Source organism: Canis lupus, chromosome 7 (genome assembly GCF_003254725.2).
Source record: "Canis lupus dingo isolate Sandy chromosome 7, ASM325472v2, whole genome shotgun sequence".
Taxonomy (NCBI): Eukaryota; Metazoa; Chordata; class Mammalia; order Carnivora; family Canidae; genus Canis; species Canis lupus.
In genome coordinates, this window is record NC_064249.1 from 77,854,229 (window position 1) to 77,873,299 (window position 19,071).

Sequence of the window (19,071 nt, forward strand, 5' to 3'; positions counted from 1 at the left end):
GAGGCAGGTTGGTTGAAAAGAAATGGCTTGGGACAAAATCTGCATGCAAAAGAACTTTGTAGGTTTGTGAAAGGAAGTCTTTGGAAAAGAATTCTAGATGTGGTCAGGACAGACTATGATTGAAAGGGATTTTAAAGGTACACAGGTATGAGGTTAAAAGTCTGCTTTCTCTCTGTTTGAAAATACAAGTTTTCCTGAATTGGTCTGCTCTGGATAAGACAATGTAAAACTGTTGTTTTCTCTTTGCCAACCCAGAAAAACCAGTTTCTATGTTTTGCCTTTATCAGGTCTTCTACATCCCTAATCCTATTTAGGATGTGCTTTAAATTTTCTAAGGTTTTAACAAACTTCCCAAGATTTAAATTATAAATGGAGTCTTTTTGACTCATTAGGCCTTTTATTTGGTAAATTACTCTGAAAGTACTGTTCAGTAAATGATAAGCCTTAGGTTACATGTGGGTAAATGCTGTAACCATTCAAGAGATGATATGCAATTCCTAAAGTTTTAATATGTTTAAATATAAGGTCACCACATGGTATTTTGATCATTGAAAAGTTATTTGTCACAGAAATAACTGACCAGATTCCATTTCTAAGTTGTCATTTTAATTGTTCTTATTTTTGCAAGATAAATTTCATCTTCAAGGAGGTTCATATAAAGGATCTTTAGGACAAATCTAGGTTTTGATTTCTTTAAAATCAAAGCTGAAATGAGTAATAATTTCCAGAACTAAAATTGCATTCGAATTGAACAAGAATAGTAACAAGGGACTAAATAAACCAAAAGGATGATTAGAGTTTTGTGACTCCACGTTTGAACCACCACTACTAGTTCTGTTTGGTCTCCCAGGTTAAAACTTTCTCTTGGCGCTGGCGCCACGGGGGCAGCCGGAGAATCTCTCCGGTGCGCCCCCCCCACCCCGCCCCATAAAAAAAAAGAAAAGAAAAAAAAGAAAAACTTTCTCTTAAGATATATGATTTATTAGAAATAGGATAAAGTATTCATTTGTAAACAAATTAAAGCATTAACTTTTCTATTTAAACCCTCTGAAATTCAAAAGGTGTTTCAGTAAGCATTCTTCCATGGCAATCATAGTTATTTGCTGCATAAGTTCAAGAAGAATCTGTTCTTATAACAGGACACCATTAAAAATATCGGTTATTTTACCAAGGCTTTGACTAGAATGTTATATTTGAGAGACCTGCATAGACTCGGATATGACCAAACAGCTTTAAGGAACTAAGGTTGACTTCATGAAACCTGGAGCAATAAAGCCACTTGGAAACACTGGCCTGATACCTTGCTTGCTTGCTTTGGGAGTTCCCAGCAGCCTCACCAGGTGAGTAAAGAATGTCACTTCCTGGCAGGTGCATGAACCTCAGGATACTTTGGGAACCTCATGAAGAGGAATATGCCCAAACCCACAGGTATTGCAGGCATGTCTGATGGCAAGTACTTGCCTTGGCTTCTGGCCTGGAGAGACTACTAAAAGTTCAATCTAGAATCCTTATATGTAAAGTTTTCCAGCAAAGCAGATGCTAAAAGATCTATATGATCAATCATTATTCTTGCTGAGCTTATGTAAATAATTAGGCCAAGTCTGTTAAAACTGGACTTGTTTTGCAGACAGGTCAGTCCTGATTTGGCTACCTCTGATTAAGAAATGAAGGTTATAGAGAGGAACTATGTTTCAATTACACATCTTTGCAGATGTTAAATTATAGCTCTGATCATCTTTAAATGAATATTGTTGCCTAAGCTAGACTACTTGAAGTAAACTTTAGAGCAATAGCTTTCCTATCTCTACACAATAGCTCAAGTATACACAATCTTTATGCTTTTTATTCTATGGGGATAATAACAGGACCTCATGGTTATATGATTATTCAAATAACAAAAAAAATGGAATTCCCCAGCAATTGTATATACCACTAGTATTTTGACCAATTCTGTGTGGCTGGGATGACAAAATTGTTCCTTTAAAGCCAGAGCGTACTCCCACTGTATAGGGTCAACTACTGGCTTATGAAGATGATGGATGACCCCACTTTATGATTGGATTGGATGATGTACTTGGGGATGCCCTTATTTCTTGACCAGTCTTCTCCTACTTGCAAGTGATTCTTTGTAATTATAATACTGTTCAGGCTAGACCTCAAACCAAGAGGGCTTTTTGATGGTTTTATTCTTTAGTCATATTTATCCTAGAAGTCACCTCTACTAAGGTACAATTGCAAACAAAGGCTATAGCCGAGCATACAATAGCTCTTTTGGTAAAAAGAGCCTCAAAACTCACTACGGGACTTCCAGGATTTTAGACAGGACTGCAATATAAAATAAGCAAAACAGTATGCTTGCTCAGCAGGACTCTAAATACTTCCCAGGCATTGGATACACTCAATGAAGAATTAAGTCAGAGAGGGACTTTTCAAGAGCCACATCACTATTGACTGTCTACTACTGCTACACCATTTCTGGTGTGAGAAGCTTCCTCACATGTGTTGTTTAAACATTACAGTTAACTCTCACAAGGTGGCCCTATTAATTAATACGGAACATTTGTGATACATTAAAACGATAAAGATATCCACTGATCTAGTCAACAAAATTGGTAACTGAAGGTTTTATATAAGGAATGTGATCATAATTTAGGGCCTAATATTTGTTTTATGTTTATTCTTTTGCATTAACTCCCACAAAGTTTGCTTTTTTCATAGTCTGATGGGTGTGGGGGCCATGCAGACCGAAATTTTACCACTCAACGAAAGCCTTACTATTCAGCTTCAACCTGCTTCTCCACAATACAGGCCCTCCCATACACAGAAAACATATAATTTAAGCAACTGTATTATGTAGAGCTTGCAATAAGCCTATTAATCAATGCAACTTTACACCTCCCATCCCCAACTAATGAAATTACATCTGCCAAAAGGATGGGCCATATTTTGCACTTTGTAATATGGCCTATTACACCATTCCTAAACAATTCTCGAAGTTCTGTACTAGGGGCAGGCTGGGATGGTTACTTTTCCCATTCCCAGCAGCCCCTTACTGAGAACTACCTCATCTACCCCATGTGGTTCTCATATCAGATGGGGAAACAGCCCTAGTCCTCTCCCTTGTGGCTCTCCCAGCACTAGGAAAAGTCTTAAACCATCAGATCCAACAAATTGTTTGCCTACTCAGAACTCTGAACGACAAGTCTCAAGTGTTAGATGGCCTAAATCAAGAACTAAGTGCAGTTAGGGCAGAACTTCTAAAGAACTGGGCCACTATTGATTACTACTTCAACATCACTTAAATTGTAAAGAGTTTTTACATGTGTACTGTTTTAATATAACTGACAATTCTCATAAGGTCTCACAATCAATAAATGACATTCAAGCTCAACTAGACAAAAATCAGTCTCTCCAGGATTATTTTACTGGTTTGGAAACTGGGGTCAACATTTCAGAGTTGCTGTTTTAGTCATAGAAATAACTTAGATTTTGTCTTTTTCTCTGGGTTTGCCGGGGCCTATGTCTCTTGATGCCTTCCAACATCTCCTGGGAGCCATATCTTGGACCTCGACTGACCCCTGAGAATGCCCTGCCTTTGTCCCACCACCACCACCACCACCACCACCACCACCACCACCACCACCACCGCAGGCCGCCCCTTTCTGCCTGAAGCAGCCAGAGGAGTCATCCCATCCTCCCATTCCCTAACGGCAGTTAGGGTTACTATTCCAGGAGGAGGAATGATGTAAAAAAAAAAAAAAAAAAACTATTAGCTGATTATTCATTCTGAAAGGTGTAATTTTCCTGATAGCAGAATTAACTACCCTTGACGAGATCTCACGTGAACCTTTCTCAGCACCTATCACATCCCAAGTAAATAGCCCTGGCATCTAAGTATGTAGACATTGCTTATCACGGAAAGGACCCAGCACACCCCATTTCCCAAACAAGACAAGAGCAGCTGTGCTTTGACAGTCCGTACAATCACCAGCACCCTGGGCAGGTCCGAGGCCCTACCGGAGGCGGGGGCGGCGGAGGCCGGACCCCCTCGCACCCCTCTTTGTGCCGCGGTCCTCCCCCCCCCCCCCGCCCTGCTCCGACCTACGTGGGGCCCTGATGGCAAGGCGCCAGCACCACCCCCTGCCCCCGCCCGCCCCAGGCCCGCTCCTCCGGGTCTCCCTTAGGAGGCGGCGTTCGCGGGGGGGTGGGAGGGTAAGGCCCAAGGGCAGCCCGGAAAAAGGGGGCCGCGGGGCGGGAGGCGGGGCCCGGGGCGCTCCGGGGGGCGCAGGTCGTGGCCTTACCCGCCGAGGGGGGCGGCTCTCCCGCGCCGCCGGACGCCAGGGTCACGGCGCCGTCCCTCCAGACGCGGATCTGCGCGGCGGAGCGCAGGCGGCCCCGGGGCTGGCGGCGGCCGGCGTCCGCGGCGCGCAGGGAGGCGCAGCACTGGTAGCACACGGCCCACGCCTGCTCCTCGTTGATGGGCTGGTTGTACAGCCGCAGGATGTCCTCCAGGCTCAGCGCGTCCGGGGGCCCCTCGCCGTCCGCCGGCTCCGCCCGGGGCCCCCCGCCGCCCGCCGGGCCCGCCGGCTGAGCCATCCCGCGGGTCGGCGCTGCGCACCGCCGCCGCGCCGGGTGCCGCCGTCTCCTCGGCTCGGGAGACTCGTCTGGGCGCGCCGCCGCCGCCTCCTCCCCGGAGCCGCCCCGCCCCGCCCGGCCGCGCGCGCCGCCGCCACGCCAGCCCGTAGCGACGCGAGGGCGTCCGCCGGCCCCGCCCCGCCCCGCCCCGCCCCGCGGCCGGGCAGCTGCGCGCTCGGTGCCGGTCCGCAAGGTCCGGAGCTGCTGCGTGCGCCGCGCTGCCCGCCGCGCCGAGCCGGGGGCCGGGTCCCGCCGCGTCCGAGCAGGAGCTGGACGTCAGCCTGAAGCAGATCCCGACCAAGGCCTGGGAGCGGCTCGGCCCCGGCTCCGCGGTCCTGCGCATCTCGAGCTCCGCGCCGGTGCTCCCGGTGCACGGACTTCGCGCTGCCCCCGGCCTCGCCCCCCCGTCATCCTCCGGACCCTCCTCTGCTCTTTTGGGAGTAGCTGTCGCCACCAATATACTCTATAATTCGGGATCCCTGGGTGGCGCAGCGGTTTGGCGCCTGCCTTCGGCCCAGGGCGCGATCCTGGAGACCCGGGATCGAGTCCCGCGTCGGGCTCCCGGTGCATGGAGCCTGCTTCTCCCTCTGCCTCTCTCTTTCTCTCTCTCTCTCTGTGATGTGACTATCATAAATAAATAAAAATTTTTAAAAATGTTATAATTCACTGAGGGGTATTGTTTACTGAACAGGCCCTCGCATCTTCATTGTAAACCCCGTGACCTTTTGTGGGTTTTGGTCAATTCCCAGATCAGGGCCTGGGATATAAACATGTAAACACTTTGTGGACCCTCGTTTCAGCGTCTTTCCGGATTCGTTTCGTAACGTTTGTACAGCTCCTCGCTAAGATAATGTCTCCTATGATCACACTCCTTCTAGTCCAGTTAACCCAGAATGTTCAGACGATTTGGAATTAATGTCACAGTGGCAACATGGAAATGAGGGCAATTAGCCATACAATGAAAGAAATACTGTACTCCCCAGAGCCTCGCTGAATTCATGAAGTCCTACAACATAACACGATTCTTAGATAAAATAATCACTTAACGAGCTTAATTGGTAACTTTCCACTTTGAGGCTAGTCCTGTGTAAGAACCTGAGAGAGTTGAAAGCATCCACCAAGAAATTTATAGTAACTACCAATAAGACTTTTAAGGCAGTTTTGTGTGTGATATTAGATCTTAGACTCTTCACAATTGCATCTTGCAGTAAAAATTACAATGATCTATTATAAATGCTTAAGGTACTATAGTACATACAGCAGTAGGAGGGAGAAGAGAGAAAAGCAAGAGGATATTTTTAAACCAGTGAGGAGGGATCCCTGGGTGGTGCAGCGGATTGGCGCCTGCCTTTGGCCCAGGGCGCGATCCTGGAGACCCGGGATGGAATCCCACGTCGGGCCCCTAGTGCATGAAGCCTGCTTCTCCCTCTGCCTGTGTCTCTGCCTCTCCCTCTCTCCCTCTGTGTGACTATCATAAATAAATAAAAATTTTAAAAAAAATAAACAAGGAATTGAAAGGGAAGAAAAATGTTTCTCCTTAGTCGCCTTATTATGACTTTACTACAAGAGATACAAAACATCCCCTTAACATCAATTACAGGTTCTAATCCCATGTAAAAATGCATTGTGTGCCACAGCCCTAAGAAGAAAGGCATAATTCCTTATATGATATAGATAGGATGGATAGATATGGATGGATAGATACATAAATCATCTTGATTGAAAAACTGGGAAAACATACTCAAAATATGCTATTTTAAAAGTTTAGATCCTAAAAAAAAATAAAAATAAAAATAAATAAAAATAAAAATAAAAATAAAAGTTTAGATCCTGTGTGGATTTTGAAAATACAGAGGGCTTTAAAACAATTTGAACTCCGAAGAACAGCTAACTGATCTACTTTTATGGACAACACCACCATCTCCTGGCCTTGCAGGATATTGCTGTCCTGTTGCACTTTGGCAGCTACAACCAAAATAAATCAATTACATTTTTGTCCTTACCTTTACTCCCCCACACAAAAGACAAGTTAAATGAATTAGTCAACTAATGAATCCATTAGCCAGTCACTTGCTACTACAGGGCAATAAATAAATCTCCAAGTAAATATAACAATGAAGGGAAGAAGGAAAGGAGTGGAAGTGAAGAAAAATTTAAAAATATACGTCAAATGTTATCATTAAAAGGTGTACTATTTAAAACAAATTCAGAACAGAGATTTTCTTCCTTCCCCAAATGGTGATTTTTAAACACATTTTAGGAAGAAAAACATTATGGCATTGAATCCCAGGAAGATTATATAAAATAGAAGGGTTTTTTTCCCCCCAGATACAAATTCATGACCGATATACTGTATTTAAAATAAGTGTCTTGCCTTTGCGAGCTCTAGGGAATTAAGTTGAGGCAATATTACAAGCACAATGCAGAAAAAATAAAAGATAAATCCTAAAAATCCTAGCCATTTTCTATTATAAACCTATTATATAACATAAACACTTGGTACATTTTTATACAAAGACAGTATGATTTTATATGATTTTCAGAACCCTTTGAAATTTTGATAAGCCCCATGGCCATCATCGTAAGACTGAGAGGTGACTGCTGACAACTCAAGACTATCAGAGGTCCATCTTTTCTCAGGACTCAAGCAGGACTGTTGAATAATGTGGCACCTTACCATTTTTTCATTTTCAATTCAAATTCAAGAATTTAAATGTCTTTATTGCATGGTATATTTGTTCCAATTTCTGTCATTCATTTTATTTTTTTATTCTTGGCTTCACCGCTTAAAAAAAAATTGCTCTGTATACTTAAAATGTCTGAACAATGCAAGTCAACATGTAAATGTCTTTTACAAAGGGCTGTGAAATCTGTGAAAAACAGTGGCATGTGTTACTCTGAAAATGATTTTAGTTTTCATTTATTTTATTGTTGCATTTATTAAAAATGGAATCCTTGAAATTTTTTATCTTATATTTACTTATCATTTTTGCAGAATAAATGTACTTCATGCTTCATACTCTGGACATGCTGGCTGAGCTGCTCTGAGTCTTTCAGGGAGCACGGCCTTCAGGGAGCACAATCTGCCTGTGCAGCCCAAGCTTAATCCAGTCACTCCCAGACAATTGCTCCTAAGAGGCACATTCACCTAGAAAAGTGCACCAAAAAGGGAAAAATAGAACAGCATATTTTTTTCAGTGGCATAACCTAAATTTTCATTGCCCACAATTATAATACTTTATAATTTTAAAGTGATAATTTTATACTTTCAAAGTGCTTTCTTCAGTTATACAACTTGCAGGTCAGTTATTATTATCCCTGTCTTACAAATGACAAAATATAGGACTAGTAAATTAAAGTGGTGGGACTGGAATCCAGGCCTCCTGACCAGCTCAGCTCTTTCTGCTACTTATCTCTCTCTACATTTGCACAGAGCAAGAAAAACATCCTCACACTTCATTCCTCACTCCACCAAGCAGATGCTTTAAATTTGTACGTACCACTATGATCAACCAAATTTTTGGTATTTTAAATGTTTTGAATGAATGATGCGATGCCCCACCTCCCTCCATTGGTCCTTGTGAGTTCATTGGCATTCAGTTTCACCATAGCAGTAACTTCTCCATAGTGATTATCTTCAAAAGGATCTATAATAAGTCCATCCCCATCAAAGAATTGCAAATTATCACTCCCCTAAGGAGGCTAATTCCATCAATAATCCTAAATGCAATTTGAAACTTACGTCTTGTAATTTCAGTAATCAAACTGAATATTAACCCCAAATTTTTAAAATTAGTCATGAAAACTTGCAAGTGACCTCAGACATAGAACCAGAAGTATATACACCAGATAAGAACACAAAATTGGATTCTTCTGGTCTAAATTTGTATAAGAATTAACTTTTGTATCCAATGGCGAAAATATTAAGAAACATTTAGAAAATACCCATGAATGTCCTTTTACTAAGTGGTACCCTAAACTAGTATTTTCCACAACACATTCATTCTGTAGCATTTAACATATTCAAAAATTACCTATCCTACCTTAATGAGATCAAGTTACGAACTCACTGATAAAAACTGAGGAAAAGTAGAGGAATGAGGCAAAATATATGAACAGTGGCATATTAGTATTTTCATGAAGGATTCTGGAAAATACTAGTTCAAAGAATAGTCATGTGTCACTTGATTAATGTGTGATTCTCCTTTGAAACAATTCTTTTTAAACCAACAAAGAGAGATGGTCTTCTGATTCTCAATGTAAGTGGAATTATTAGCTTCAGTTAGTGAAGAAGATTCAATTTAGGAAAGACCTCACAGATATAAATTTGTGGCCAAGCCACTATTTTACACTTATAAAAATTGGAGTCTGCACAAGTTAAGTGACTTAACTCAAATTACTAACAGTTGACCAAAATAATTTAAATATACTTCCTTTAACGTAAACTTTCCAAATCCTGTTTTTTAGCCATATTACCTATCAAATTTCAAGTTAGGATAAGCAGTAGTTTATTTCTTAATTCCAATTGAAAATAAAAAACAATACAAGGCACAAAAATATCATTCTTTGATAGCAAAATTTTGATGTTTGACAATACTGCTTGAAAATGTAGAATTCTCAATAAAACTTTTAAGAAAATAGAATTTTAGATTGTATAAATTAAAGGGAATCCATTTTCAGACTGAAATCATACTTTGTTGATGAGACAAAGCTAGAATGTTTTTCCAAACCTCCATATTTAATTTTTGCTAAACTTTATACAAAAATGGATGGCCCTTTCTTGTTCAAAAGATTGTCTTTTTTTACCCAAATGTGAGTAGGAGTATGGAGCTGCTCTGGGCTCTAATATTCTACTGTGACTCTGTGAAAGGCTCATTTCTCTTCCAAGGTCAATACGTAACTAACAAAAAATATGGCTTACTTTAATTCAATTATATAAGCAATGAATTAAGCCTTGCTTTGGTAATTTTTGTGGAAGGGTATAAGTAGGGCTGTACTCATTATATTTTAGTAGTCCTTTTCCCTCAGGTTATTCCTTGAAGCTATTTTCTTAACCTGAATTCCTGTGTACAATTTTTTATTGTACTGATGTTGTAGGATTATAAATATTGGGCCGAATTTCCTCAGCTAAAGCAGAGCATTTAAAGCACATCCCGGGAATCCTGGATCACGCCCTGAGCCAAAGGCAGACATTCAACCACTGAACCACCCAGGATGGCTCAGTACTTGGGAAAAAAAAAACAAACAAAAACGCTTTAGTACCTCAAGGACACAAACATGAAAATGAAAACGACCCACAGAATGGAAGAATATATCTACAAATCATATATCTGATAGGGGACTTGCATTTAAAATACATAAAGAACTCTTAGAACTAAATAATAAAACACAACCCAATTTAAAAATGGGCAATGAAAAAAAAAAAATAAAAAAAATAAAAAAAATAAAAATGGGCAATGGATCCAAATAGACATTTCTTCAAGAAGATATACAGATGGCCAATAAGCACATGAAAGAATGCTCAATATCATCAGCCACCAGGGAAATGTAAATGAAAACCACAAGGAGATAATTTCATACCCAACTAGAATGACTAGAATCAGAAGAAAGTCAGATAACAAGGTATTGGCAAGATCGTGAAGAAATCAGAACCCTCAACCACTGCTAGTGGGATTAGAAAGTGATGCAGCTGCTTTGGAAATCTGTTGGCATTTCACTAAAATGTTGGTTATCATATGACCCAGCAATTCCTTTCTTAGATACACACACAAGAGAAATGAAGACACATGTCCACATAAAACCTCATATACATGAAGTTTATAGCAGCATTATTTTTACTAGCCAAAAAGTGAAAACAACCAAAATGTCTATTGACTGTCAAATGGATAAATAATATATCCGTACAATGGAATATTATTTGCCCATAAAAAAGGAATGGCATGATACATGCTACAACATGGATAAATCGTAAAGACATTAATTATGCTAAGTGAAAGAAGCCAGTCACAAAAGACCATATGTGATTCCATTTATATGAAAATCCAGAATAAGTAAATCTACATAGAAAGTAGATTAGTGGTTGTTTAGGGCTAGGGAACAAGGAGGGAGGGAATGGGGAGATGGGAAAGTAACAGCTAAAGGCTACAGGGGTTCTTTTTGAGGTGATGAAATGTTCTAATATTGATGGATGATAGTTGTATCCCCAAATATAGTATAAACCACTGAATTGTACACTTTGAAACAGTGAATTGTTACATGTAAGTGATCACTAAGTTCTATTCCTGAAACCAATACTACACTATATGTTAACTTGAAATTTTTTTAATTTTTATTCATGAGAGACACAGAGAGAGAGAGAGAGAGAGGCAGAGACACAGGCAGAGGGAGAAGCAGGCTCCATGGGAGGAGCCTGATGCCAGACTTGATTCCAGGACCCTGGGATCACGCCCTGAGCCGAAGGCAGATCTCAACCACTGAACCGCCCAGGTGCCCCTAACTTGAATTTAAATAAAAACTTGGAAGAAAAAAAATGGTTAATTGTATGGTAGGCAAATTATGTCAATAAAGCTGAATTAATGATAAAATCTATTTGCTTATATTCAAATCAAATAGATCATCTAACTTCTGACAATCATCTTCTAGTTTCATGGTCCCATTGCTCCCATTCCCATGGTGTACAAGGAAAAGATGTTGTAAAAATTCGGTAACAACTGACCAGTTACATCTAATTTGTAAATAAATTCAGAATTTCAGAATAATGCTCTCAAAATACAGACAATAGGACTAAAATATTTTCTAGGTGCATGTTAGTTGGGACTATCCCTGGATCTCAGTTTACTGAATCTCTCTTAGGTATACAAATAGTCGAATTCTACACCACCAAGAATCTTAAGCAGCTCACTGCCCCTCTAAGGGCCTCAGCTTCCCTAGGCCATCTTCCCTAAAAAGTAATTCTGGCCTCATGTCAGTGACTTGATACCCTAAATGTTAACCGTAATTTTTGATAGGTTATATTATGAGTACCATTAAAGACAGGTGCCTTCCATATTTCTATGTCTTGGGTACAACCACTAAAATGAAAATTTTCCATTCTATGTTGGATGGTTACTTGGTCATACCCAATAATGCCCACAGAGAGAAAAACTCACATTATACAGATATAGCAAAAGAGTAAACTCAAAGCCAGAACTTGATTTTAGAGCAGATCTGCTATTTGAGTTATATGTGTTTGGACAGGGAACTTCACTTCTCTATAGATCTCCATTTCATTACTATATATATTATGTGGACTAGAAGACCTAAGACTCCTTTCAAGTCCAAAATCCTGTAATTTTAGGCCATGAAATATTAAATCATGTATAAAAACAGCCTATATATAAAGACAATTAAAACTCTAGTTTCAGATACAAAACCAAAAAAAACAAAAATGAAAACAAAACTAGTTATCTTCAAAAGCACTAGGAAATATCTGCTTCGGAGTATTAATAGGAGTCTAAATTCAGTAGAATCAGAGACAAAATCTTTCCTAAGAATATATGTGAACTGGGACACCTGGGTGGGTCAGTCACTGATTTCGGCTCAGGTCATGATTTCAGAGTCCTGAGATCAAGCCCCACATTGGGCTCTGTGCTCAGCATGGAGTCTGCTTAAGGATTCTCTCTCCCTTTCCCTCTACCTCTCCTCCCCACACTGCTCACTCTCTCTAAAATAAATCTTTAAGAGAAAGAATATATTGTGAACTAATGACCAGCTAATAACCTCCTCTATTTCCCTCCTAATATCAATGACTACTTCAACACTGGTGTCATGTAGTTAATTCACAAACCAAATACAAGTCAAATGTAATTATGACTATGCCAACCAAATCTCAGAAGAAAACATTAAATAATTAATACCCAACATTTATATGCATTAGTGATTATAAGTCAACTTGTTTTTTATTTTTTAAAAAGATTTTATTTATTCATGAGAGACAGAAAGAGAGAGAGAGGGGCAGAGACACAGGCAGAGGGAGAAGCAGGCTCCATGCAGGGAGCCTGATGTGGGACTCTATCCCGGGTCTCCAGGATCAGGCCCTGGGCTGACGGCAGCACTAAACTGCTGAGCCACCCGGGCTGCCCTCAACTTGTGTTTTAAATGTAGAATATGCTATAAACAATTTAGGTTCTTCAAAATTAGATGGCTTCTAGTTTATATGTTTGTCTATTTTGTTTTTTATATTTTATATAAGCTTTGGCTAATCTCAAATTATTTCTTCACTATCAACAGAAACAACAGCTAGAAAGCAATGCTACTTTTTAATTGACTTAAAAGAGCACGTTTAAAATTAGATCATTAGATTATTTAATTCCTGTACTTATCTCTTTAAGTAGAAAGGACAAAATTGTTATCTAATAGTCAAAAACAATTAAAAACCTGACAACTGTAGTCTAACCTAAATTATGTTTTTTAGCACAGCATGAAATCAAAAGTGCTAAATCGGCAACTTGGAACTAATGCCTTCTGATGGTCAGTTATATAGCACAGAATACTACTTTAATAGCAAGTTTTTCAAATATAAAGCCTACTTTTCATTTGGTTCAAATCTTGTCTTTTTTCCACTTTTTTAAAATTTTTATTTATTTATTTATGATAGTCACACACACAGACAGAGAGAGAGAGAGAGAGGCAGAGACACAGGCAGAGGGAGAAGGAGGCTCCATGCACCAGGAGCCCGACGTGGGATTCAATCCCGGGTCTCCAGGATGGCACCCTGGGCCAAAGGCAGGCGCTAAACCGTTGCGCCACCCAGGGATCCCAAATCTTGTCTTTTTTTTTTGTTTTTATTTTTTTTATGATAGTCACAGAGAGAGAGAGAGAGAGAGGCAGAGACACATGCAGAGGGAGAAGCAGGCTCCATGCACCGGGAGCCCGACGTGGGATTCGATCCCAGGTCTCCAGGATCACGCCCTGGGCCAAAGGCAGGCGCCAAACCGCTGTGCCACCCAGGGATCCCCCAAATCTTGTCTTTGTTAAGAAGTAGAAAAGTGGGTTTCAAATATGTATTTTCCAGAACTGCTAGGTTTCAGGTGTTTTTGCAGATCATATCAAAAAATGTACACCTCAATAGTAGAAAAAAGTTCCAAGGCATTTGGAGTGTTCACTTAGTTGGAACTAAATTTAGTAAGTTTTATTCAACAGGCTCATGCTTGAGTAATGAAGTTTCTAGGTTTCTGATAATCTTCTACTAAATAAATACACCTATATATTATATACACACACATATAAATGTATAGAGGACTGTATTAGTGTACATATTGTCAAAAAGAATAAAGACATATAAAAATTATTTTACATTTTTAATAGGAAAACAACTTTTATGACAGCTAAACAGACAATGCAAATTCAATTTTTAAAAAGAAACATTAGTAATAAGAATTCTAATGATAAAATCACTAAAAGAATCTTTTGAAATAAACCACCTTTACAGAAAATTATTCATGTTGGAGTCTATTAAAGTGCATAAATAGAAAATTTATTTTAGAATTTATACCAAAGATGCATTATGAATATACATGTGTTTTTCTGGTCCACCCAGCCTCAAAGATAACATAGCCTTAATCTTAACATGTCTGCCTTTAGTGCCCCATAAATAATTTGTTCCAAAAGCTGAAAATTATAAGCAATTTTCCCTATTGATACCTTATGAATAATTCTGGTAACAAAGTAAAAAAGTCTCAATTCTTATTTTGCTAATTCTCTAAAGGTATGTCAGTCTCACAAGAATATCTGATTACTGTTTTCAATGAAAATTGAAAGTAGAGGGATATTTTCAGATTTTTAAAAATAAGTTAAATCATAAATATTCATCATATGTAAAAATAAACAAAAGGTAAATTTTAGGGTATCTCTAGATTTTCATTTTTAAAAAAACATTAAATCATTTTATTTACAATTAAGTGATGAAAAGAGTAATTTGCATAGCCAACTGGTACACATTGTTGGCTTTTTTTGTTTTTTTTTAAGTTGGTTCCATGCCCAGCGTGGAGCTCAATGTGGGGATCAGACTCACAACTCTGAGATCAAGGAGATTAAGAGTCAGACACTTAACCAACTGAGCCATCCAAGTGCCCCTCTTTTTAGAGAAAGTGCTGCTTTTTTTTTTTTTTAAGATTTTATTTACTTATTCATGAGAGACACAGAGAGAGAGAGAGAGAGAGAGAGAGAGAGAGAGAGAGAGGCAGAGGGAGAAGCAGGCTCCATGCAGGGAGCCCAATGTGGGACTCTATCCTGGGACCCCCGGGGTCAGGCCCTGAGCCCAAGGCAGACATTCAACCACTGAACCACCCAGGCATCCCCCCACAGTGCTTTCTTAAAAAGACCAATAGATGAAGCAACTGAATCAAGATCTATGCACAGATGCTAAATGGGCAATCCAATCTATCAATTATGTCATGCAGCTTCTTACAAAAAGTCAAACTACTACTGCTTTTTTGATGCTCAGTTTTAAAACTAACTTCTAAAACTTGCTCAGTTTTAATGCAAGTATCAGCATGGAGTCCCTCACATATGCTCATTTTTCAGGGGCCTCACATAATGATTCTCCAATTTAGAGTAATTGCATATACTCTGGTGTTTTTATCACAATGAAAAAAAAAAAAAAGGAAAAAAGAAAAACAAATGTGATTTCATAAGATGGAATCCATAAAGAGGCCAGTAATGAATCCTCTGACTACCAAGAATCAGCAACAGACTGCCAATAATAATTACAGAAAACAGTATATCAGTGTCGTAACAAAAGGGTATGGTGAGCTTCTTCTAAAATACTCAGTTCATTTTTATATAATGAATCAAACTAATGTATTTATAAATTATTCATTTATCTTTATGTGAGATTTGTTTTATTAATATTTATGCTTTTCTGGTATCAGTTTTTCCTACTCTTGCATCAGAATCTTCCCATAAATCCCTGGAAAGTCACAAATATCCCTATGGCCAATGGGTAAGCCACAAAAGTGATAGTTCATCAAAATGTATTTTCACCTATTTAACAAATCTGTTGTGAGGTTAATTTCTAATTTATATAAAATAATCCCATTAATCATTAATCTATGAAAAATAATGATCATATTGATTTTTCTATGGCTCAAACCCTTAGACAAATAAACCTCTCTCTGATTACCTGTTAATGTAAAGAAAACTGAGTAAATTTTATTTTATTCATAAACTACTGAATACCTGTAAACAATGTACCATTTATTAAAATAGACACTTAATTTATACTAAATTTCACTCAGACTTTACAAGTTTTTTATCCTTAATTTTTAAATACACACATGATTTTTTTCAAACTATTATCAGGTATATACAAAAGTGAAATATGACATCCAAGCCAAAATGTGATTTTTAAAATAATGAACCTCTAAACAGCTATAATGTACAATGTGTAAAATTCCAATAAAACACAGGTAGATTCTTACAGAAATGTTAGTCCTATAATACCGAGCGATATTTACAAGCAAACATGATCCAAACAGCACATGCAGATTCGGGGTAAGTAAACACTCGGACACGAACTGCCAGTCGCACCTGGTCTCCACGGCAACAGATTATTTCTTCACAGAAAGGAGACCTACAAAAGAAAACTTATTTAATTAAGAAGTGAACACAGATTTTACTTTATCTCCAAATAAGTCCATTCCATATTTAAAATAATTTTTAAAAATCTAGTCTCTGCAGAACATGAGAGACTCCTTACTCTGGGAAACAAACAAGGGGTGGTAGAAAGGGAGGTGGGCAGGGGGTGGGGGGACTGGGTGATGGGCACTGAGGGGGGCACTTGATGGGATGAACACTGGGTGTTATTCTATATGTTGGCAAATTGAACACCAATTAAAAAAAAAAACAAAAACACACACAAAAATCTAGTCTCTGTTACCAATAGCCCTATGATTTTGGTTTAGCTATTGAAATTACACAATATTTTCTCAGTCTATAAATTTAAAAAATTACACTAGATAAGATTAGAAATCCTCAGCTGAGATTGCACCAAAACCAACGGGAAAATTATTCCAACTACCTAGAGCCACATTTCAGACCTAATGAATCACAATCTGTGGCAAGGAAAATAAATCATTATAAAAGTTCACGTGATTCTAAAGTCATTCCTAAACGACCAGACTAACAGACTGCTAAAAGTCTAGGTTAATAGGGACACCTGGGTTGCTCAGTAGGGTGTGCGTCTCTCAACTTCAGTTCAGATCATGAGATCCACCCCCGCACTTGGGTCCATGCTTAGCACAGAGTCTGCTTATCCCCACTCTGCCCTCATCTCCTACTCTAGTTAATTAATTAATTTTAAAAAAATCTTTAAATTCCTAAGACAGTTAACATTTACAAATTCATAAATTCCACCTTACCGAAGACATGTAGCAAATGCGCGCCTTGCATTTCTATAGACAAAATGTATTGGGAACCCTTTAAATGTGTGACCATCAGGTACAGCCCTCCTTATGGCATCTTGAAATTCTTCATTGCCTGCAGATATACTTGTCGTACGCTCAAATTCATAAGAAGCCAAAGCTGGTGATAAGAGATAGGAAAGCTGGTCTTCCCAAACAGTAGTGAGCCCAAGATCCTACAGCAATCGAAAAATAAAAAGAAAAGGTGAAATATACTAGTATTTTAATAACCAATTATAAGTGTTGGTGATTTTAATACATTTAAAATATAAAAAATATTTTAATATAAAGCCCATCATAACTTTTTAAATTTTCTATTATGATAAGGACACGTACAAATAAAGGAACTACAGGTACCTGGTTTTACTTAGAAGTAAAAAAAAGAAAAAACTTTTAATACATTGATGTTAGTAAAGGCTCAAAAATCTGTACTTCCTTAATATTCACTAGAAAATACTACATGGAACAGTCCTACTATGGAAAACACAGTGCTGCTGAAATCTGAAATCACGTTTTATTTAAAGAGTAAGATTGAATCAGCTTAATTTAATTGTTCCAACACAAATTCAACTATAGTAGGAGAGAAAAGTCAACAAATGAATTACATGATAATACTAACTTTTATACCGTAAAGGGATATAAAGGTGAAAAGATATGCTTTAGGCCTTCAGGGAGCTTAAAACATGTTTCTATAGAATGTTGAAGGCATTTAAGATTTCACTTGTGGTATGAAATGAACTCCATATATCTATACACGTGATATTTTAAAAACATTGTTACAAAAAAAATTTTCTCAAAAATTCTAAATATTTTGATTATCATAATAGATCTCTGCCATTTCCTGATTTTGTATTCAAGGTTTTAGCTGGTTCCAAGTAACCCCAAAGGTCTATGTTCATCTATCTTTTTTTCTGTGGCGAAAAGTAAATCTCACTTACTGGCTTTCAGGCACCATTAACTTAATGATCAACACTAGCATCTAGCTCAGTTTTTTGTTTTCTTTTTCTACATAAATTCCTATTACAATAAAATACTGGTCTTATTTGTAAACAAGACCTAGGAAAACTAAAAGGCAGTATAGTATGAGTGATGGAGGGAAAGATGCAGTAATGAGGGGCTTTCATTCTCCGCAGTGTAAGTGAAGTAGGTCCTTGAACAACCTACTGCTGAGAACAAACTATAAGTGCCAGATTACTTTCCAAAATACACTTCTAAAAGCTTTGATGAGTTGGCAAGTGAGTAGAGCAGATTTTAGAAGCCAAACTAATAGTAATTGGAAGCCCAGAAAACATAGTTAATAAATCACTTTGCCTTTGATGCCCTCAAGGAACACAGTAAACAGGATTCACTGAAGGTGGAGAGTCTATTATGGAATCCCAAAAGATGAATTAGAAATAAGTCTTCTGAGATTCTAGTCCTTTGATGGTTATGTGTTGCACCCACTCCAATCATGTTTTCATTCATTCCCTGACTGGTTTCTTCCAATGAACAAAAATTCTTAAAATATACTAATCTTTTTATATCTTTTTATGTTTGTTATGTCTAATGCACAAAAGAAATCTAAATGGCTAATAAGAGGACTGATCTCATTAATAATCAGGGCAATGCAAATTAAAACTAGAATGAGAATATAATTTTACATCCAGCTAAATTCATGTGATAGGGCAAAATAAAACCAACCTGGAAAAAAATGATTATGAAAAAAATATAACCCAGTATTTTCAGTAGGAATAATATGAATTAAGTACTCCACAGAAAAATAAATCCAAAGAGTGGTATTCAGCAAAAGTCTGAACTAGTTTACCACTCTTCATTTCTAGAAGTAATAAATTCTAAAAATATTAGTGAGTTTGGAAACTTTTGGTCTCAGAACCTAACTCTCATGACTTTCAAAACTACAAGCTTAAAGGCAGGAACAAAATTTGTTTTGTTCAGGGCTAGAACAGTGACTGGTACTATCCTAGCTGCCCTCCTCCCCTTATTATTGTTAAATACA

At 38.4% G+C, this 19,071-nt stretch overlaps 1 protein-coding gene across 16 annotated transcripts in view; it reads right to left on the bottom strand.

The window, feature by feature from the left end:
• The window catches only part of LOC112648106 (centrosomal protein of 76 kDa), a 233,806-nt gene that overhangs the window by 196,589 nt on the left and 18,146 nt on the right, over positions 1-19,071 (bottom strand). For 13 of the 16 annotated variants that reach the window (XM_049111871.1, XM_049111872.1, XM_049111873.1 and 10 more), the window contains 2 exons: positions 17,034-17,251; positions 16,131-16,246 (listed from right to left, as the gene is read on the bottom strand). In XM_049111871.1, the coding sequence (XP_048967828.1) occupies positions 16,131-16,246; positions 17,034-17,251 (334 nt within the window). Of the gene's footprint in view, positions 1-4,301; positions 4,612-7,539; positions 7,784-16,094; positions 16,247-17,033; positions 17,252-19,071 lie in introns of those variants that run through there. The other 3 variants (XM_025429574.3, XM_025429573.3, XM_025429577.3) reach the window with 2 other exon arrangements.